Below are 22431 nucleotides of genomic sequence, written 5' to 3'. Positions count from 1 at the left end.
TGTTATTTATTTCAATTAAAATGATATTGTTGACAATACTATTTATAACACATCAACAAGAAAGACTTAATTGTTCGTCTTGCAGACTAAAAAATATTTTTGAATTAAAATACTCGGCAAATTTCATGAAAATTTAAATAGTATTTTTGAAAAGTCATCTCAAACACACCATTAATTTCCACCGTTAGGAAGGTAAGAAGAAACTTCGGGTGGCACCGTCATTGGACGGAACAGCAACTGCTCAGAAGGGGAGGAAAATGAAGCTGGATTGGCCTGATCCATTAATGGGAATGGAAAGCTTGGAGGGTCAAAATGGCAACAGTTTTCAGTCATGGCGTTGGTTTGAAGCTGAAGAGCAGAAAAAGAAGCATGGTTGGGTGAAGGAGACAACTTCTGAAGCAAAAGCATCCCAGTTTCTTCATGTTTGGCCTTCGCTGCAGCATCTGCAATATCAAGATGATGAAGAAACGAGGCATTTGGGTCAAAATCTTTTGGAAAATGGAGTGGTGGAAGCTTATCAATATCAAATCTTGTGACATCAATCAGCCAGTCTATGACTTTGCTGGGTTGGCTGAGGCCAAGTCTGTTCTGCAAATCATAAAGTTGAATAGCAGTGGGAGCTGAAAGCCTAATCCTTCTGTCTCGTAAGCCCTTCATTGTGCAAACTTTGCTGTGCCTGTCTTTTCCTCCAAACAAAGGAGAAACTCTAAAAATTCTTGGATTGCCTCTAAGAAATGGCCCTTGCCTTGAAGGCCCCTTCTTCCTTTTGCCCTCCATTTGTTTTGCTTCAACATGAACGCCCTCTTGCTTCAATTTTGAGATCATATTATTTACTCTTCCTGTCATTTCTTCAAAACAGAGCTTATAGAATAAAATGATACAAAAATGATCTGTAAGTTCCCTTTTCTTCGAATCAGATGGCTTTCAGGATTACAACAAACCCATATCAGATAAGAGAGAGAACACAAATTAGCAGCAAAGTGAAGGATTCGACAATTGCATACGAGGGGAGAAGGGAGAATGAATAAAGAAGAATTGTTTGTTTAACATTGAGAACTAGGCATCATATTACTAATGAGTATTTATTTGCTTGCATTGATATGATGGCTAAAAGTCAACAAGAGAATTAAAAGCTTTATTAATTAGGGTTCGTAAAGAGGTGTAGAAGAGAGCCCTTATACGGAAGATAAAATAGGGTAGGAAAATTTAGAGTCATTTGAGAGTGACTTCAGAGTATATTATAGCTTGTTTCAAAGGTAAAGGTGAATTGTGTGGTAATGGACATGCTACGTGAATAGATGAAGGACCAATTATATCGCCATAGACTTATTAAGATACCTCAATTTTGGCTTAGTTTTAAAAAATCAAATGGGTTATTAAAGGAAACTAAATTCTACAATAATAGATTTGGATTTATAAGATGAGTTTTCAAAAATAAATAAAATAACCTTAAAATTATGCTATTGGTTCCTAAACACGCCTCCTCCTCCTTACCCCAAGGAAGGTATCAAACACGGTTGTGGTTCATCCACTACCCCTCTCCTTACAATAACATGATTCTTTATTCATATGACCAGGGGATTAAAATCCAAGCCTTGTTATTGTTGCAGTCAAAGACAAATAACACAGCTCAGGATATAACAATACTGATATGCAAGAAAATGTCCTAAAATTCAGGAGCAATGGAAGTGTTTCCTGGTGCAACATTGTTGCAAATGGTTGTGTAGTACAAGCACATAACATTGCAAAAGAAACAAAAAAAATTGAAAGAGTTCGAGGAGATGTACTTTATTGACGCCAAATCCCATGTCTTGTCTTGAGGTATAGGCTAGGCGTACAAACAACTATATCTAAAAAACCCACTCTCAGGTTAACAAAGACAGGCAGAGTAGAAGAATACAAGCTGGAGAGAACATTTCCCAGAGCACAACGAACCTGGTAAAAATTCTGAAGTTAATAATGGTCATTTACAGGAACTTGCAATCAAAATTGACAATTATTAGACAATAAAACAACTGGGATCAGAATGCAACGGAATAACAGCAACAAAAATCGCAGAAGACTGGGTAACAAGAGGAAAGAATCCATAATGCAGCAAGCAGGTCATGGAAATATTATAGAAACCCACCAAACCTGATGAAAACAAGGACAACTTATTTATGTCAGAAAACTAGCACACACTATCACCATTTTACTTCATAAAATTAATTCACTAGACCGCATTTATGTTCTTAATGATATAAAAATATTAATATCAAGTTGTCCTTTTTTCTAGGAAACAGTCTGTAACCCTTCATTGATATGATGAAATGGGAGATAAAAGAAGTTCCAATCCAATGTTAATAACTACAAAAATCTCCTCCACTGATTTGCGAAGGGATGATAAGAATATAACTAGCGAAGTGCCATTTTATCCAATGTTAATAACTACAAAAATCTCCTCCATTGATTAGCGAGGAGGTGATAAGAATATAACTAGCAAAGTGCCATTTTATCCAATGTTAATAACTACAAAAATCTCCTCCATTGATTAGCGAGGGGATGATAAGAATATAACTAGCAAAGTGCCATTTTATGAAACTGAAGCTTATGTCTTATGTTAATCTGCATTTAAAGATATTTAAAAACTAAGACGAGAAAAGAAAAACCATTCTCCACCATCCAAAAGAAATGCAATTACATTGAACCAACAGATTTTACAGAGAACCTCAGCATAATGAAGACCAAGAGAATGGAGGGCAAAAGGAAGAAGGGGCCTTCAAGGCAAGAGAATGGTTCTTCCCTCAGAATTGACCGATGTGTTACTAGTACTCATACCGACTATAGTGCTGGAATATCGAACTTCACGCCTCGTGATGGTCTTATAAACTCTTGATCGTATCATGAGTGTAGTTAAGGGTACCATGCTTTTTGACTTGAGATCCTTCTCATTTATACTCACAAATTCACGCAATATTCATTCACATGATCATGAGCTAGGCCTATTCCTAAGTCATGGTTTTGTGTACCCATCAAAAGGTGTTTTATTCTAATTTGGGGGTTAGTATAGGCACTTCCTAGGCTACACCCTAGGTTTACTCGTAAGATTTTCTTAGTTATTGGTCCTATCTGAACCTCCAGCCCTCGAAATATTCTTAAGCTCTTTAGGTCTCCGGGTTAGTCCTTTCTGCTAGTCTCTTTCATCATCATATCTCTAAGTCTTCGAGGCACAACCTCAGTATCAATCTCATAGGGTTCATGCATGTTAAGGCTCAACCAACTCTAAGGTGCAGCTGTGGACCCCTGCCGCTCGTGGTAGGTTCACCAAAAGAAAACTAACTGGCAAACTTTCTAATAGTCCCCACAGAGCACAAATCATAGATCATAAAACATCATATCCCAGTTCTATGGTTATTCGAACCCCTGACAATCGAGTCATGTTTACGATTAGGGGCCAGTTGGCGAACCCCTAACCGTCCCCGTATAACCGCATAACTCACATGCATGAACAATAGTCGTAACCAACTCGTAAAATACAACTGTGGACCTCTATCGCTCGTGACAGGCTCACTACAGGAAGCTAATTGGCAAACTTCACCTTAGTCCCCACCGGGTACAGTCATAAGTCATAAAATATCATAGGCCAGTTCTATGGTTATCCAGACCCCTAACAATTGGGTTAGGTTCACAATAAGAGGTTAGTTGGCAAACCCCTAACCGTCCCCGTATAACTGCATACACCACAAACAGATGGAATAGAGACATAGCATAGCGATCTAAACATGGATACCTAGTCATAGATTTCAGTTCATAGGACAATGCGTATAGAGCTTTCACATTCACTACAAAAGTCTGCATACGTCGTTTTTAGTAACTTAAGTCTTATTGTAGAGGCAGCGGCTCGTAATTGATGACGTGCAATTGTGACAGTGGTATACTTTCTAAGTGTGGACATGTGGAACACATTGTGGACAACAGTGAGCGTCAATGGTAAGGCTAGCCTTCTCGCCACCGGCCCATGCGTTCCAAGATCTCAAATGTCCAATAAACAACGGCTAAACTTTCCTCTCTTCCCAACTCATTACCCCTCTCATAGGAGCAACTTTAAGGAATACATCTCCTATTTCAAATTCGAGTTCCTTCCTTCCGATGTTCGCATATTTCTTCTACAATTTCAACACAAGGGAGTATCCATGTTCTGCTCTATGAACACTGGAAAACTGTGTCATTCTCCTTATCTCCTCTAAGTACCTTCATGTCCACTTGTCTCTTAAATAGGTGGATTTCCTTGTATGAAGTGTGCCAACTTCACTAGTCTGTCAATGGTAACCTACATCACTGTGCAATGTTCCCTTGTCTTTGGCAGGCTTAAAATAGAATCTATTGCCATGTCCTCCCACTTCCACTTTGGGATGCTCGAGGGCTGCGATAATTTTGAGGGTCTTTATTTTGTTGTCTTAACTTGCTGATAAGTCAAACATCGATTCACAAACTCTACTAACAACTACATATGTCATACCAATACGATAATTTCCCTTCTCTATCACACCTACTAGTGAAAATTTATTCTTGTGTTGTATTCCTCTCAATACTTGTCCTCATGCAACACCCTTCTCAAGCGTGATCCAAGATTCGTCCCAAATTCCCCCCTTTTGTTGCTTCGTGAATCAGCAAGGACGTTCCTTCACAATTGGCTGAAATGCCTCATAGATGGAATATCATCAGCTTATCTCTCCACACCTCTTATGGTGTACTTATTATTGGTTCTTCTCTCAGAATTGACCGATGTGTTACTAGCACTCATACCGACTATAGTGCTGGAATATCGAACTTCACGTCTCGTGATGGTCTTATAAACTCTTGATCGTATCACAAGTCTAGTGAAGGGTTCCATGCTTTTTGACTAGAGATCCTTCTCATTTATACTCACAAATTCACGCAATATTCATTCACATGATAGCTCATTGGACCACAAAGAATTTCTGAACATCACACTGCCTGCCTGGCAATAAATAGCCAAACGTCTATACAGAACAGGAACAGTGCATCCACAAAGAATTTCTATAACTTCACTTGTGACTATCCAAATTAATTAAGAAAGGCTATTAGTTGTTCAACCTGTCTTTTCCTCTTTTTCTCTCTCTCTATCTCTTTCTCTTTTTTGCTTTTTTGAAAAGGAGTGATTATTACTGGTTTTCCGGTAGAGAACAAATATTCAAAGTTGTATCTCTTCCCGTGTTCTATATTGGTAGTGCATAAACAGCCTAGACCTAGTTTATACTTAAATCCCTAAGAGCAGAAAATGGGACAAAGAAATTGTCCAAGAGTCAGAAACCATGGCTAGGGATAAAACAGGATAGCACATTGGATTTACGCAGCAAAAGTAGCGGGTTTCACTTATCCTAAGAACTTCAAGAAACGCGTGACATACAACTATAGCAGCCTTTTATTCAATATAAGTTGTATGTATCATATGACATTTCCAAAGAACAACCAAGGAATGAAAGCCATATCCTAAAAGATCAAAATTCAAAAACAAAAAGCTATAAAGCCAAAATCACTTCCTAGATCTTTAAGGTTCTGCTTATATTATGAACCAGAAATTGGACTAGCCATCGGATCCACCGTTTATTAAGGGGCAATGCCATCTGCATTGACAATGATCCGAAAATAACCTATGTCATTTTAAACAAAAGGGATGACTAGTACACCAACAGCAAACGCACAACTTACGCAATTGACAGACTACTGACTTGTGCAAAGAAGATGAATCAGACTACCTTTACGAGGGCGTGGGGTAAGCCAAGAACAGAACAGCAATATAATGCATGAGGTATTGATAAATTCAACTTCATACCCTAAGATGCCTTTAGCATTCGATCAATGACCAACGAGATCCCAAACCAAAAACCTAAATCCAAAGATCACCACATACGTAATCGGTTGTTGAACGGGGAGAAAATGAAACATAAAAGACTTACCTTACTACTTTTGATAACCACCTCCACGGGCATTTATATCCTCCTCGATCGCGGCAGTCAGATAAACTTTGGGGAAATCAGCAGGGTCGAACTTCGTCTCCTTCATCATCTTCTCGACGTCAGGTTTCTTGAGGATGGTGCGTCGAATTGGAGGGCGATTGCGACGCTGGTCGCGGGTGTAATACTTAATATCAAAGACGGTCTCGGGATTGGAGGTAGGGACAATCGCTTTCTCCTTCGTACTGGCGGGGCAAACGATCCTGTACTCTATGGCACTCGGGACGGCCAATTTGTACTCTGGATCTGCACACGGGCCGGTGATCTCCCAAGGCTTCTTGATGTAGCGCTTTAGGGTTTGGAAGAAGGAGGAAGAAGCTTTGGCCATGGTGAACGGTAGCGAAGCTGAGCGGAGCAACCCAAAAATTCTTCCGACGAAAAAACGAAACTTTTAAAGATACCCAATAAATTTTGTGAAACGCTTTTCTAATTTTTTTACGACCGAAAGATCCTAGCCAAAACCCAACTGTGCTTTTTTTTCTTTTTTTTTTTTAATTATTATTATTTATTTATGAATTAGTAAAAAAAAAATTCTCACATTTTTATAATATATTTTTATTAATTATTGATGAAATTAGATGAAAGGTTAAACCCATTCTTTTAATATTTTTTAAGGAAAATTTTATTTTAATATATGATATTTAAGTAACGAGATCTTATGGTAGAATATATAATATGAAATGTCTTAGTCATCATATGTCAAATCTCAATTATAAATTCATACATGAAACAGATCCCAGAGGGCTTCGGATTAACAGAAATACACATGATAATGTATGAAATTTTTCTGCCATTTTAATCTGCTGGAAAATGATATATTCAATAATTGCAATATACAAAACGACGACGTCGAAGGAGAACGAAAGGTGGCACCTACAATTCATTCCCACGGCAGGAAAACTCCATAGCCGAAATTCAATTGGATCTCTGCAAATTGGACACCAAATTCGACGCAGCAAATGCCGCAGAGCCGCCCACGATTGAGACCAGAGCCACCGCCGCCTGCAACGCGATTTCCCAAACACTCTCCTCCGGCACCAAATACACGCACGAAGGCCCCAATAGCAACAGCCCCAAGCTCAGACTAAGTAGCGCCCCGGGAGTTCCCGGATCCGTCGCCGCCGATAAAATCCCCAATTCCTCAGCCTTCGACAGAAACCCTAATTTCTCAATCGACGACAGAGACAACCCGGCCTTCTCCGCCGCAGACAGCAGGCCAGCCTTCTCCGCCTTGCTCAGTAGCTTCAATTGCTCCACCCTCGTCAGTAGTTTAATCGGCGGCGAGGTCGAGAGCGAGATGCTACTCCTCGGTCCTTTCTCCCCGAGAGGGAACACCGTCGAGTTGACCTGCAGAATGCTGGCTCTTGAGTCTTGGATTTACAGAAATTGAGTTTATGCGACGACATTGAAGCGATTCAGAGGAATAAAAAGGAAATATGCAAGCGAGAAAGAGGAACCGACCTTCTTGGTGGAGGCGACGGTTTTAGCAGCAGAAGGTGGAGGTTTGTCGACGGCCATGGAGCGTAGATCAAGAGATTGTTTTCTTGAATTCGTTTTGGATGGATAGGAGTAGACGAACGAAGCTGCTCTGCTGCTGCCACAGAAAGAAGTGACCTCCATAGCTTAGCGTCTCTAGCCGGGGAGTGTGTATGAGCTCTGAAGAACGGCGATGGTTAGGGCTGAATCTGACTGAGAGAATTGCAGAGGCCTGCACCATGGACATGAGTGATGGAGAGGCAGCTGATTGGACTGGTTTTGAGGATTCAGATATTTGAATTTCCACGTGTTCTCATCTTACTGCTCCACGTGTTCTCATTTTTCGAAGATCGAATATACACCTTACGATTTTAATTTTTAATATTTTCCAATCAGTGGTGAATTTTTTAATGGTTTTCAACCATAAATTAAATAAAGTAAGGGTAAATTCGTAATCTTAGTCCACAAGGCCAAGTCGTTGGCTCCCATGTCTCATCCAAGCCCAAAAACCTAAAACCCTAACGTTCTCATACGCCTTCCTCTCTGCAGTACGAGCGAAAATGGTTGACGCTTCGAGTTCAGTGAAGAAGGTGAAGAATTTTCTGTTTTCTGGAACGGCGAATTCGGTGGAGACTGTGAAATCCTTTTACAATTCTCAGGTTCATGACGAGGAAAAGTGGGCTTTGAACATGGTACTCTTTCGATCATTTTGATTTCGATTTTTCTTTTTCTTCCTTCTTAATCTGGATTTTTTTATGTCTCCCATAAAGTTCTAAGTTTGAGAAATATCCGTTTTAGTGCTCTATTTGGTAGCGGAGAGAGTTTGAGAAATCGTGAGATTTTTGTTCATATAGGGCGACATAATATAAAGTGTCGATCCTTTAATGGAAATGCGCATTTTAGAGTATGAAGCTAGTAGATTTAACTTTTTGTTTGTCTCAAACTGCGATCTTCTTCATTTTTTTTTTTTTTTTTCTCTCTCATTTTTTAAACTGCGTAATTGAAAACAAAGATTTTTTTGGTTTTTGATCATTTCAAACGAGTGGTAGGTTTGCCGGTCTTTAGCACCTGTATAATATGCTTTGTAGGAGCTGGGAGGAATGAAGGGAGAGTTGAATGTAATGGATTTGGGTTGGTTCTCTGACATTTTCCTTCTCATTTGAATCGATGTTTTAACGCAAGCCAAGGCTCTTAACATTTTTAGCCTTGAGACTTGCCCCTTATTTGGGCTATTAGACTCATTTCATGATCATAACGCACTCAGGCTAAAAGTTCTTAATGCCTTGCGTAATGATTTGAAGAATGAAATTAATTTGTTCAATTCTTCTACAATATAAATGTTCCTCCGTGTGTAGAATGTTAATACATGAGTTGGGGCAATTTAACCTATTAGTAGATTTGTTACCTAAGATTTAACAACATTGAAGACAAAAAAATATATTGAATAATTCAATCCTTTAATTATAGTGGTGCAAAACTTGACGGATCATACAATTCTATGACTTGTATAATTCTTTCTTTCTTTTTCTATTTTATTACATATGAGGCTTGAGCCTATACCACCTCAAGGCCTATGAATCGCCTCTTCAAGGGGAAAGGCCTCGAGGCTACCCTTAGCCTAATGTTGATTCAAATTGAATAATTTGCAGAAAGTTCTATGATATGTTCTGTCTCTCTAAGTTTTGGGAAGAGTTGCCAATGCATGATAACGATCTTATCTCTTGTGCCTGTGGACATGCATCATTCCATCTTTTTTAACCTAAAACATAAAACTGAACATTATGGGGGTGTTTTTCCATATCCAATAAGCATCATGGCTTTAGCTACCGCTAAATTTGAAATTTGAATGCTTTGGCCTTAAGAAGAGGGATGAGTTCCTTGAACTGGGTTACAAAGGGAGTAGTTTTATGTCGATCCTTTTTTGCTGTAAACACTGACTTCGAAAGAGAAGTATCTTTGTCACTCTTGAAATCTCAGGCACCAACACACAACATTTCCTTGGTAAGGTTGTTTTGTATGGAACTGAATTTCAACTTCCTCTTTGCTTTTGCAGAAATTGCTTCGTGCTGCTGGAATGTTTGCAGGATCCATCCTTCTCATGCGGAATTATGGTGATCTTATGGCAATATGAGAGAGAGTTCACGAGAGGGCAGCAATTCTTATCTCATAACTTTTCTCTATTTCTGAGTTCGTTACAGCTCTATTCAATTTCAGATAGGAAGTTTCAATTTTGTTTCTCTTGGTAATGCTGGAACTGATGAGAATGTGTTCTCCCCTTTCCTCTTTGAAGTAGACCCTTTTTTAAACGTACTATTTGTCACCTAAATCAGTGGACAGATGAAATCTGAAATCCAAAACACTTGATTAAACCTTGAAAACTATTGCCTTCCTTCTTCCCTCCCTGCACTCAAAGAGATCAATTCTTTTTTGCTTTCTCAGTATAATCTTTAAACCTTTATGGACTCTACTTTCATGTATAGATTATGAATATCCAAAGTATTTCAAGTATCATTAATGTTTCTTTGCAAGGATGGGTGTGTTTCAAGTCCTTAGAATAGCCGTTCTGCAAATCCATCATCCATCACAGCCTTGCTTTTAAAGGTGATTTTGTCACATTTAACGCAGTTTTAGAAGTATTTACAAAAAAATCATGAAAAGGGTAGAAAATTCAACACATGATTTACGAAATTCATAGATAGAAACAATCTCTATTTGGTCTTGTGAGAACAAGCTGGGAAACATGGGGTTAGTAGGAGAGACAAAAAGCAAGTTTGTCCATACAACTTGCTGCTGTTTGAAACCAAAGCAGGTAACCAAGCAAGTGGATTGCTTTAAACTTGTCTGTATCGGCCCACCCACCTATTCCCCTCTCATCGTCCTTTTCTTTTCCTCCACCAAAATGTTGCAAATCATACACTTCTTTTATTCTAAGGGTCTTTTTCAATACGATTTAGATGAAGATTCTGTGTCACAATTGTAAATGCAAATGTATTTCAAAGAAAATCAACAAGGACGATGGCTAGTTTAAGTGGGTAGAATATTACAACCGTATTCCCCATCCTCTACGGCCACACATACATTTGTCTTTCTTGACCTTCATAGGGCCTGATAGGCACTCAAACAAATTTTTCATTTAAATTAATTTAGAAAAAAAATGCCAATAAATTTTCCTCATTAGAAAAAAAAAAAAAAAAAAATCTTAATTTTCATTGTTTGCTACTCTCACGAAGCAGATGAGAATGAAATAATCACAAAATTTTATATATTCCTTTCTTTTCACCATCAATCATTAATTTAATAAAGATGATCAGTTGTAAACTTTTTTAAATTTAAAAAAAAAAAAAAAAAAAAAAACAGTGCAGCCATGAGAATAATTTTATACATCACTGGCAAAAATAAAGTCATAGCCTTATGTTTAATCCAGTAAGCATAATTCTCCTTTTAAATAGATCGAGTCAAAGATATGCTTTAATTTATGTAATTAATCAAATTGCAGAATTGTAATCTTAGCTTAATCAACTTAATTAAATTGCACTAATCCAAGTTGATATTGAAGTTGCCACTTGATTTGATGCTAATTGATTGATTACCCATTATATTTAATTTAAATCAACTTGCTTCATAGTTTATTGTTTATTGTGGAGAATCCTATCATATCATACTCTATGTGTTTATTTTAATAATTACCAAAGTCTTCATGATTCCATCCTATGTGACCACTTTACCTTGTCTATGGATATATCTTATTAAATCTTTATACAAAATCCTCTTATAATATTATATTTTATCCTTCTTTTCTCCTCGTTGCAACTTGTCTTAATATTTAGAATATTGGATGGTCAAACTAAACGCTTTTCAAATTTTATATTCTTTTCTATGCATTTATTGCATACAGCTAAACGGTACTTACGTTTTAGAAAATCCAATTAAATAATTATGTCTTTAAAAACGCTCGTCATAGATTCATATTCAATATCCAATCAAAATCGAACATATGATTGACCTAATCACCATTTAAGTAGATGTCGCGTAGCTTATTAATTATCACGTGTTCGATTATCTAATTTGTTTGTTCCCTATTTATCCAATTAATAATCATTTTTCAAAATATTTAAAAAATAGTTTTAAGGAATATTATGGACATAACGGTTTTTTTTTTACTAAGTAACCAATAAGGATGCAATGAAATTACCATTTTGTACCCGAAAAAAATCATTTTGATTATTGTACTTTAATCTTCATTTAATTTTCATAGTTAATTTAAGATTAAACTATACTAAAAATTCACTATTTATAATTTTTAGAGATTTAATAGATATTTTTAATTTTGAGAGAAATGTAATTCTTATCTTTTATTAAAATATGAAATGAACACAAAAATAAAAATTTAATTGACAATTAATTATGAATAAAAGGTGAGTTATGGAAAAAATTGGAAGTGGTCCACACTCGATAGTTGGCGCGTGTGAGACACCAGCCTGGTATGTTGTGACAAACCTGTCAGATAGGGGGGACAAATCAAGTTGATGCCTCGTCATTCCGTACGAGGCTTTTCTTGACACGTAGCATGCAAGTTGCCAAGTGGCAGCATGTGGTTCCCATTCTATCCCTTCCATAATAAGCCACGTGTGTCTTACTATATATAGATTTTTTTTTTTAATTTTTTTTTTAAATTTTCCTTGGTTTTCTTTTTTGACCTTGTAAATCACTCTCAACTTGCTTGTCGGGTCCCACTTCCACTCCTTACTGGGCCCCACTCCTCTCTCGTCCCCACGTCCAATCGAAATCACCACGTGGCGCCGCGATTATTTTCACCTGATTTCTCGCAATCGTCCGTTAAATTGAAACTAAACTGCGCCAAGTTGCAATTTTGCGCCCAAATCAAGAATACGTTAGAAACTAACAAAGAACGTTAAAGTTGATTTTCTTTATCCCTCGCAAATCACGTTCAAAAAGAAGAAAAACAACAAATTTTCATAATTATTTTACCTTTTATTTTCTAAAAAGTTCATTTTTTTTTTAATTTTTTTTTTTTACAAAAATCAGTATTTTTTTTTATATTAAATTATAAATTTATTCCTCTAATAAAACTTAACTGTGTGCTACTTTTATCTACTAAAATATAAATTTACGGAATATAATGCATAATTTCTGTTAAATAAATTATTTAAAAATAGAATAAAACAAAATATTCCTTGCTACCAAAACTAATTCCTACTACTTATTTATTATTTTATTTATTTATTGGGGTTTTTTTAATTTAATTTGTTTGCAAATAAAAGAATAAAAATAATTGAATTAGATTTATGAAAAATATTTTGTAATTTTCTTTGGAAAAATAAAAAAGAAATTATGAGATTGTAAAATGTCCATGTGGATAGATAGCCAAATGGGGCTGGCATGTCTTCCTCAACTCTTGATACGGTCTATTTTAATGGATTTTCATGCTTCCTTTTATATAAATGTCCCTTTCAAAATCAATTTAAAAAAAAAAAATTAAATTTGATTCTATCAGATTTCATGCCCATTTCTTTTAGTACAAGATAAAATGAAAAAAAATAATTAATTAATTTATATAATAATTAAAATCCATTAAAAAAACATAACGGACTCGATCATAACTAATTTCGACGGTTTTATCATATAGTATCTACTAGTAATGAAATTAAATAGAATAATTTAATTTAAAAAATTACAAGAATGATAAAATTAAAATGTAATGAATATTTTGAGGTTTTGTAATTCTTATTTATTATTTAAAATATAATATTGATGAAGGGGCGCCGACGGGGGAAGAAAAAGAACAAGACAGCGCGTGGGGGGGGGGGTTGTTACAAAATCCCAGTAAGGGACACGTGTCAGATAGAGGATCGAACAGAGTGTTTGGGGGCACAGTTCCCAAAATGCCCCTTTCTCTCTCTTTTAAATTCCGTCCCCACTAATTCTCAATTAAAAAACAGCCACCGTTTGATACGGCCACCCAAATTTCACGTTCTTCTTCCACTCCTTTTTGCCTTCCTTTTATTCAAATTGTTTTTATATATTTTTTATTTTATTTTATGAAAATAAAAATTGTATCGGTTACTCAATGGATAAAAATCAAGTATCCATCCAAATACTAAGTTGTATTTTTAATAAAAATATTTATTTATTTATTTATTTTCTTACCCTTCCATTTTAATATATATCATTTTTAAATTTGAGTTAATTGAATTAAATAATTTAATCCAAATAAATTCATAATCTTAAATTTGGGTTAATCTAATTTTTTTATATAACCCCTCTAACTTTGAACCGTGGGTAAAAGAGTTGGATAATGACTTTTTTAATGTTGTCAAATAATTAAACAATGAAAATAGATGGTGAGTGTCTAATTGAATTTTTGGATTCGAGTCTACCAATTAGAACGGCTCAAGTGCATACATCATTGCAACGTCTACTTGACGACTATCATAAACGGCTCGAGTTGCACACAAAAAGGAAAAAAAAAAAAATACTAAAATTTGATTGAGGTGGATGAAATTGAATGTAGGGAGGGGTGTGTGGGAAGGGAAGTTGAATAAAAGATGAAAATGAGATAAGAGAGAGGGAAGGAGGAAGGAGGAAGGAGGAAGAGAGGTGCCAGAAATTGGAGAAGGGGGAGAACATTACGGCTGGTTGCAGGTGGTGGGAGTGGGTGATTGGAGCCCCAACCTGCAACTTGAGAACACTCTCCTCGCCAGCGCCTGCGTTTCACTCTAACCGTACACGATGTGAACCCCTCACCACTGATCACCACGTGGACTCCTCCATGAAACCTCCCCTTACATTTTTCCCCTTATTTTCTGGGTTTCTCGTCTTCTCTCTTGCTTTTGATCCCCTATTTCAACACCCTCTTCTTCTCTCAGTTTTTCACACTTCTGCCTCCCTTCATTGTCTTGGGGTTTGGGTTTTCTGTGAAATCTTCAAATCGATCAGCCCTGTTTCTGATTTGATTTTCTGGTTTCTGGGTTTTTCTGGGTTTTTCTTCTTCTTCTTGTTTTTGTTGTTTTTGTTCAATGAGGGAAGCAGGTAGTGGATGTGCGGATGACCTGTCGCTGAGACTCTCACCGGAGATGAAAAGAGGAAGGGAGGTTTCTGATTCTGAACCGCCGGACCTTACTCTTAGGCTCTCTGTTGGTGGGGTTTCTAGTGCGAAGCCGAAGGAGAATTCCTTAACTCGATCCTCTTCGGTTATTGGAATGATTTCTCAGAACTCAGAGGCGTGGAAATGGGATATGCGGAGGCAGGCGGCTTCGTTTCTTTCCTTGTCGAGATCTTGCTCTCTTCCGGTCGAGACGGACGAGCTCAGTCGGATGAAGCTCAAGCAGTTTCAATTCTTCAGGAGGCTGGAGGCTAGAAAGAGGCTGGCGGAGCAGAGGTATGGCAGAGCAGTTGCGGTGGCGGAGGATGATAAGTTGGCCGTGGCGCCGCCATCGGCCTCTGAAATGGCTGCTTGGGCTGCCGCTTCTGCTGCAAAAAGTCCTGCCCTATGTCGTGCGATTGATAGGATCAAATCCAACCATGGAACCCTCTACCGGAGTTATACAATGGATGGTATACCCACTCACACTTTTCCTTCTTTAATTTCTTCTTTCAAAGCTTTTTAATCAGCTGATTTCAGCTCAGATGTTGTTGTTGTTGTTGTTGTTCTATGTTCTTCTTTAAATCGATCAATCTTCACCCTCTAAAGCAATTTACAGTTGAATTTGCTGGATGATTCATAAGCTGAAATGCATGGAAAAGGGAAGTATGAACACTTGATTATCTTAGTGATGATGTCTTAGCATGGAGCTGAAATCAACTATTTCCCTTTTGAGATGGAGAAAATGGTTCAAAACTCATCTTCAAGTGTTTGTTCATAGCTGATGCTACTTATCTTGCTAATAAACCTCTTATATGTATCCATGCAAGACTGATTTTGTTAATCCTTTCATAATCATTGAGTTTTTGCCTTTCAAATTGTCAAATGGGATTCTATTGCTCTCTTTACCTGAAGAACTGGATAATAACACTGAATTCTCTCGATCGAGTCGATATCGAACGATAATATCAGCTGCGTTTGATTTTCATTGACAGGATATGGAAGTGTGGGATCAACAAAGGGCTCATCCAGTTCTCAATCATCACTGGAATCAACTGAAAGAGAGCCAGTAGTGAACTCAAAAACAATGGCATCAAGAAAACTCGAGATGCCGCCACAGATGAACCCAGCGAAAAGAGCTAGAGTTTCCAATGGCTGGATGGGAGGGGAGAGAGGAATGGACGTGATGAGGATGATGCCGAGCGTGTCGACGATCGGGGAGGGGCCGAACGGGAGGAAGGTAGAAGGGTTCTTGTACAAGTACATGAGGGGACAAATCTGCATAGTGTGTGTGTGCCATGGAAGCTTTCTTACTCCTGCAGAGTTTGTGAGACATGCTGGTGGGAGGGAGGTGGCTAATCCCATGAAACACATCCATGTTTGCTGTACCTCATTTGCATTGTAAGTTTTCCATTTTGGTTGATTAATTACTCGTTCTAAAACAAACTTAAAAATGTTCTTCTTCTTCTTCTTCTTCTTCTTCTTCTTCTCATATATTCCCCTCTGGCTGTTTGGTTTCAGGGACAAGGGAAGAACACACCAAGAACATTGAGGTTCCCCACATCAACTTAATGAGATTATTGCTGTTTCCTTCTACCATTCTTGATGCACCTTCAAAACACAGCCACCCTTAAACCCTTTTTTATTACATGAATCCATGTGTTTTTAGTGATTCTTCATTCACACAGATATCAGCAATTGTCCACACAGATATCAGCAATACTCATTTCAAAACTTGTACTCTTTCTATCTTTACCCTAATACAAAAATGGGTTGTTTGTGAAATTATCTCCCATCCTTTTCTACTTTTAAATTATTAAGTGGGGATGTAATGAAGAAATTACGTGAGAAGATTCACAGTCGAAGCGAGGAAAAGAGCGTTTTATCTCGTTACAAGTGGACTTAATTTAAAATCTTATAATTTGGAATCATTCCCGAACTAAACAAACGAACAAACACGTTATGTATCGAAATGGAAAATTTTGTTTTTTTTTGTTCTATCTTCTTCCAAGTGTTGAAATCGAATCTAATAGAATCCAAAAGCGACAATTTACATAAATTTCTACTTACCGTAATTTATGACAAAATACTATTTTGATTCACGTACGTTAAGTTCGGTTCAATTTTGGTCTATGCATTTTTACCGATCCATCTTTAAATATGTTTTTTAATGAATCTTAAATTTAGGTTCCAATTTTTAAATATATGAACTTTTAAAAAAATACCAATAAATTTTATAAAATGTAATATTAACATATTTATTTTTATAAAAAAAAATTCTTATTATCAATATATGACAGAAAACCTCCCAACTTTATATTGAACTCCTACAAATAAATACCAATAAAAAAAATTAGAAAAATCAAGAATATACAAATAAATTGAAAATTGATTGGAAATACAAAAATCTAATTTTGATTTATAACTTAAAAGTATGAAATTGTTTTAAAATATATTATTGAAATAAATAAAATAAGATGCATACAAACGAACCACGTGTCGAAACGTGGACATCTATAGGAAAGCGTTGAGTGTTAGTGTCCGCATCTTATAATAGCTCCTTGAAGCCCGCTTTTGCTTAATGATTGACTTACTGTAATCCAATCATTACTTGACACGTCACCACCTCCACAAGTACATGGACCCACTCCCTCGATTGGCTAATATCTAAACTAAACCCAAAAAAGGATCCAATGGCTTATTTGCCATCCATATGAAGAAAAAAAAAGAATATATATATATATATATATATATACACACACACACATGCATACATACATACATATACACATGTACGTATATGTATGTATGTATGTGCTAAAATTATCTGGTGTTTAATTAAAATTGGAAAAATGAATTAAATTTAAACATAATCATGAAAACAAGAACAATCTCAAGCAGCCTGTAAGATCCGCAGTGTAATCGAACGGCTGAGATTTAGAATACAAAAGCCCTTATAAAAAGGTTCAACCGGAGAAGAGGTTCCGTCGGAAAAATTGGGGAAAAATTAAGGACGACGGAGAAGCAGAGATATGGCCGCCGTACTCTGTAAGCTTCAATCTCCGATACAATTTTTTGATGTTTTTAGTTATTCTGTCATGATCCTTAGCCATTTCCATTTGTATTTTCTGTTATTTTCCTTGGTATCGATTTTTTTATTTGGAGCTGGGATTTTTGGGGAACGAACGCTTGATTTGTGGGTCTCTTTTCTGGTTTTCCGTTCGTCTTCTTGTTGGATTTGGAAAGGAGAGATTTGGTAATTGAGTCAAAAGTTGAACCGTTTAGGGTGAAGTTGGTTTGTTTTTTTGTTTGTTTTGCTCCCGGTTTTGCTCCCTGATGAGCCACAATGAGTAGTCTACTTCATTTCTCATGCATTTGCCTCATGAGGCTCCTTGTTTTTAAATGATACCATGGCATTCTCATAATTACAGTAACGTCTGCATGGTTGGAAATGTAAAAAGGTAACTTCCTATGGATTTTTCTTACTCATATTGCCCTCTGGAAGACCAGACTTCTTACCTTTTCTAAAATTGTTACCCGTGTCTCTGCATTGAGGGTTCTGAGTTGGTGGCCCTGCTGCATTTACAGAGCAGCTCATGCATGTTCTTATGGTCATATGTGATGAAAGAGTCTACATCTTTATGTATTAGATTCAAACTGTCTTGGTTGCTCCATCTATGGAAAGGAGGTTCAAATTTTGGAAAATAGTCCTTGAATTGGAATGTTGTTTCATGAAATGTAACTTCAAATGCCTATTAATCAACATTTGGTGCATTGGTAATTGGACCCCATGGAACGCCACAGCTCTAAGTTCTTATGTCTTGCCAGGGGTGATATTGTCCAATTTGAGCATAAACTCTCGTGATTTTATTTTTGGTTTCCCCAAAATGTCTCATATCAATGGAGATAATGTTCCTTACTTACAAACTCATGATCTTCCTCTTAATTAGCCAATGTGGGACTACCCCTCTCAATAATTCTCAACAATCCTTCCCTTGAACAAAGTACACTATAGAGCCTTCCTTTTGACCTCCTTTTGTGGAACTTTCCAACCGTCTCCCCTTAATTGAGGCTTGACTCCTTCTCTGGAGCCCTCGAACAAAGTACACTCTTTCTTTGATACTTGAGTCACCTTTGACTACACTTTCGAGATTCACTTCTATGTTTGACACTTACAGATTCTATTGACATGACTAAGTTAAGGGCATGACTTTGATACCATGTTAGAAACCACGACTCTCCGTAATGGTATGATATTGTCCACTTCGAGTATAGGCTCTCGTGGCTTTATTTTTTGTTTCCCCAAAAAGCCTCATACCAATGGAATTAGTGTTCCTTACTTATAAACCCATGATTTTTCTCTTAATTAGCCAATGTGGGACTACTCCTCTCAATAATTCTCAACAATCTTCCTCTCAAACAAAGTACACCATAGAGCCTTTCTTTTGGCCTCCTTCTGTGGAGCTTTCGAACAGCCTCCCCTTAGTCGAGGCTCGACTCCTTCTCTGGAGCCTTTGAACAAAGTACACTCTTTGTTCGATACTCGAGTCACCTTTGACTACACTTTCGAGACTCACAACTTCTATGTTTGACACTTACGGACTATTGACCTGACTAAGTTAAGGCATGACTTTGATACCATGTTAGAAACCACGACTCTCCACAATCGTATGATAGTGTCCACTTTGAGCATAAGCTCACATGACTTTATTTTTTGTTTCCCCAAAAGGTCTCATGCCAATAGAGATAGTGTTCCTTACTTATAAACCCTCCTAGTTAGCCAATGTGGGACTACTTCTCTCAATAATCCTCAACATGGAATTCCACAACTCCAAGTTCTTTACGTCCTGCCAGCACTATAGGATGGTCAGGTTTTCAATGCTTTATAATGTATGCTAAAGTTTTGACCATCAATTGATTATTGAATTTTGGTTTTTTTGATGCGGCAGGTTTCGCTATTCACGTGTTGGTTTTATTTCTTTTTGTTGGGTGTGCTGCAAGGCCTTTCTATCCACTTCATAGTAGGTTCCTTGAAGGAACTAGACAACCTCTTCAAACCACTCGTCCATATAATATTGCTCATCGAGGTTCAAATGGAGAATTTCCCGAAGAAACCCTTCCTGCATATAAGGTGGGCACATCTATTTCTATATCTATTCTTTCTAATATCTTGTTCACTTAACATTTGAAATTGTTGTGTCCATAATCCCGCTCATAATAGTCAGCTCAAGGTTCAATAATGAATCATCTATTTCTTGGAAGATAGTGCAATTAGTGGAAGCAGGTCAAATGTTTTCATTTGCTTGGAACTGAGGCCCAATGAGCTGCTTGTTAGATTTTAAGAACATAGCATTACACATTACACATTACACATTAGTGAAGTTCCATGTTACACCCTGAAGCTTGTGGGTCCACTTCCTAAAAATATGAATACATGGGATTTGTAGGCACTGACCTCCTATGTTCTGTCCCCTGTTTTATCATATGATCTTGTGTCCGTTCTTGTGTAGAGTAGTTGAAATATGTGCTTCCTATACTCAATTTTCTTCTATGTTCCAATAATCTGGTTTTGACCGAGGACTTCTCCTTCAGAGAGCTATAGAAGAGGGTGCAGACTTCATCGAGACCGACATCTTATCTTCCAAAGATGGAGTTCTTATATGCTTCCATGATGTTACCCTTGATGAGACTACTGATGTTGGAAAATATAGAAAGTTTTCCAGTCGTAAAAGAACATATGAAGTCCAAGGAGTTAACATCACTGGTTTTTTTACCGGTATGGTGGCTGTATATTCAATTTTATGCATACACATTTACAACTCTGTTTCTTATATTGCTTTAAATCTATTTTAGCATCCTTATAATACTACAATCTCATTTCATGGTGTTTCTAAGGGTTCTAAATGATTATATGCAGTTGATTTCACACTAAAAGAATTACAGTCATTGAGGGTGAAGCAGAGATTTCCTTATAGAGATCAACAATATAATGGTAGGAGATCTCTTCTTTTAGCAGCCTTCTCTTTGTGTGAGTTTATCAGTTTCCAAGCTCCATCAATTGTTATCTGATTGTTATTACTTCCCAAATGTACGACATAATAGTATTCTGGTTAGATTTGCACTAGTTTGAAAGACTAATGAGAAAATCTTTTACCTGACTTCTGGTGCCTCCTCGTTTTGCATGAGACTAATCAAGGCATGCTCTCTAAATGATGAACCCAGGAAAATTTTCAATTATAACTTTTGAGGACTTCATTGAAATTGCACTGCAAGCACCGAGAGTTGTTGGAATATACCCGGAGATTAAAAATCCAGTATTTATTAACCAGCGTGTAAGTTTTCTAATGCAAAAGCAAACACTTCCAAACAGTTTTGTATATTGCTTATTGATCTACTTCTCATGAGATAAACCCCAACGATGCAGTGTTTATAATACAATGGTGGCTTAATGATTCCTTTGTACCAAAACTTTTGAAGCCTAATACTTGAGTGGCAATGTGCACAGGTCAAATGGGGAGATGGTAAGAGATTCGAGGACAAGTTTGTTGAGATTCTGAAAAAATATGGATACCAAGGTTCATATTTGTCAAAAAACTGGTTGAAACAACCTGTATTCATTCAATCATTTGCTCCAACATCCATAATACACATATCAAACCTTACAGACCTGCCCAAGATCCTATTGATCGATGATACTACAATTCCAACACAGGACACAAATCAGGTACTTCAAACCTTTCCCTTGAGCATTTTTCTTGTGTTTTTAGAAGTTCATCAATCAACCGAAGGTTCCAACTTCAGTCGAATGAGATAGGACGTTCTGTGGTTGCTGAATCTGCTCATTTTGGAGAGATTCTTGACAAATTTTCTCTGCTCATTTCATATTAATCTGAATAAGCTTCTTTGGTTCATGTGCAGACATATTGGGAAATTACTTCTGATAGCTACTTTGATTACATAAAGAATTATGTGGTTGGAATTGGACCCTGGAAGGATACTGTGGTTCCTGCAGTAAACAACTATATCCTAACACCTACGGATCTTGTTACCCGAGCACATGCCCATAACCTTCAGGTAAAACATACTTTTCTGTCAAATCCCTTACAACTCATATTCATAGATGGAATGTGGTTGGATGTCTTATTGGAATCGAATGCTAGTTGAATCTTATAAATGGTTAAAGTCCGACAGAGTTCACTTACGTATGAGGTCCCGTTTGAGAATCATTTTGTCTATAGTTTTCTATTTTATTACTTAGTTTTCAAAACTTAACTTGAAGTTGAAGTGGTATTTATAAACTTAATTTTCTAAAAACTAAATGGTTCTATGGTGCGATTTTCATTTTAGGTGCATCCATATACTTTTCGAAACGAGTATAACTTTATCCACTTCAACTTCCATCAAGATCCATATGAGGAATTTGATTACTGGATCAACACGATAGGCGTCGACGGGCTTTTCACCGACTTTACGGGCAGTCTCCATCATTTTAAGAACTGGACCTCTAATCTCCCTTCAGATGATTCGGGTGAACAGAGGGCCTCTGATTTATTGCAGAAAATTACCTTGATGGTAAATTCATTTAGAAGTCGTTAGGACAGACAATTCACAATGTACATAAGGTTGGGCTTATCCTGGCTTCATTTGGACCACAACATTGTAGAAATTTATTTTAAGGTCAGGCAAATAAAAGCATGACGTTTAAACCAGGATAGGATAGAATTGTGAATCAATAAAGAAAAGAAACACAGTTGGCTCTCTGAACTCAGCTCTTTATTTTGTTTGATGACTCTTCTTTATTCTAAAATATAACTGGATAGTTTCAGAATTCTTCAA

General features: G+C 36.9%; 6 protein-coding genes across 8 annotated transcripts; 3 read left to right on the top strand and 3 right to left on the bottom strand.

Moving 5' to 3' along the window:
- Positions 1 to 70: 70 nt before the first annotated feature.
- TCP5 (TEOSINTE BRANCHED 1, cycloidea and PCF transcription factor 5) lies at positions 71 to 1508 on the bottom strand. The gene has a single exon (XM_087120554.1). It carries the CDS (start codon positions 844 to 846, stop codon positions 172 to 174), a length of 675 nt encoding a protein of 224 aa, XP_086976680.1. The 5' UTR covers positions 847 to 1508; the 3' UTR covers positions 71 to 171.
- A 144-nt stretch (positions 1509 to 1652) lies between these two features.
- Positions 1653 to 6449, bottom strand: LOC111783290 (uncharacterized). 3 transcript variants are annotated; one of them, XM_087120555.1, is made up of 2 exons: positions 5961 to 6449; positions 1653 to 1947 (listed from the first exon to the last, which is right to left on the bottom strand). In XM_087120555.1, exon 1 carries the CDS (start codon positions 6343 to 6345, stop codon positions 5965 to 5967), a length of 381 nt encoding a protein of 126 aa, XP_086976681.1. In that variant the 5' UTR covers positions 6346 to 6449; the 3' UTR covers positions 1653 to 1947; positions 5961 to 5964. The 3 variants fall into 3 exon arrangements, with proteins under 3 accessions (XP_086976681.1, XP_023519980.2, XP_086976682.1); XM_023664212.2 differs by having other exon boundaries at positions 1653 to 1935; positions 5961 to 6444; XM_087120556.1 differs by lacking the exon at positions 1653 to 1947 and adding an exon at positions 1976 to 2133.
- Positions 6450 to 6714: 265 nt separating this feature from the next.
- Positions 6715 to 7684, bottom strand: LOC111783600 (uncharacterized). The gene is made up of 2 exons (XM_023664519.2): positions 7479 to 7684; positions 6715 to 7364 (listed from the first exon to the last, which is right to left on the bottom strand). The coding sequence occupies exons 1-2, from the start codon at positions 7635 to 7637 to the stop codon at positions 6933 to 6935; spliced, it is 591 nt and encodes a 196-aa protein (XP_023520287.1). The 5' UTR covers positions 7638 to 7684; the 3' UTR covers positions 6715 to 6932.
- Positions 7685 to 7955: 271 nt separating this feature from the next.
- Positions 7956 to 9871, top strand: LOC111783601 (mitochondrial import receptor subunit TOM5 homolog). Its single transcript, XM_023664520.2, has 2 exons — positions 7956 to 8185; positions 9547 to 9871. The coding sequence occupies exons 1-2, from the start codon at positions 8054 to 8056 to the stop codon at positions 9622 to 9624; spliced, it is 210 nt and encodes a 69-aa protein (XP_023520288.1). The 5' UTR covers positions 7956 to 8053; the 3' UTR covers positions 9625 to 9871.
- Positions 9872 to 14064: 4193 nt separating this feature from the next.
- Positions 14065 to 16380, top strand: LOC111783124 (ninja-family protein AFP3). The gene is made up of 3 exons (XM_023664010.2): positions 14065 to 15068; positions 15591 to 15996; positions 16117 to 16380. The coding sequence occupies exons 1-3, from the start codon at positions 14531 to 14533 to the stop codon at positions 16145 to 16147; spliced, it is 975 nt and encodes a 324-aa protein (XP_023519778.2). The 5' UTR covers positions 14065 to 14530; the 3' UTR covers positions 16148 to 16380.
- A 1105-nt stretch (positions 16381 to 17485) lies between these two features.
- On the top strand, positions 17486 to 22431 carry LOC111783334 (glycerophosphodiester phosphodiesterase GDPD6). The gene is made up of 8 exons (XM_023664263.2): positions 17486 to 17643; positions 19545 to 19726; positions 20188 to 20371; positions 20513 to 20587; positions 20818 to 20927; positions 21101 to 21319; positions 21514 to 21669; positions 21943 to 22431. The coding sequence occupies exons 1-8, from the start codon at positions 17628 to 17630 to the stop codon at positions 22189 to 22191; spliced, it is 1191 nt and encodes a 396-aa protein (XP_023520031.2). The 5' UTR covers positions 17486 to 17627; the 3' UTR covers positions 22192 to 22431.

Source organism: Cucurbita pepo, chromosome 20, assembly GCF_057944985.1.
Source record: "Cucurbita pepo subsp. pepo isolate OVF chromosome 20, ASM5794498v1, whole genome shotgun sequence".
NCBI classification, from domain to species: Eukaryota; Viridiplantae; Streptophyta; class Magnoliopsida; order Cucurbitales; family Cucurbitaceae; genus Cucurbita; species Cucurbita pepo.
This window is presented reverse-complemented; position numbering and strand designations above follow the sequence as displayed.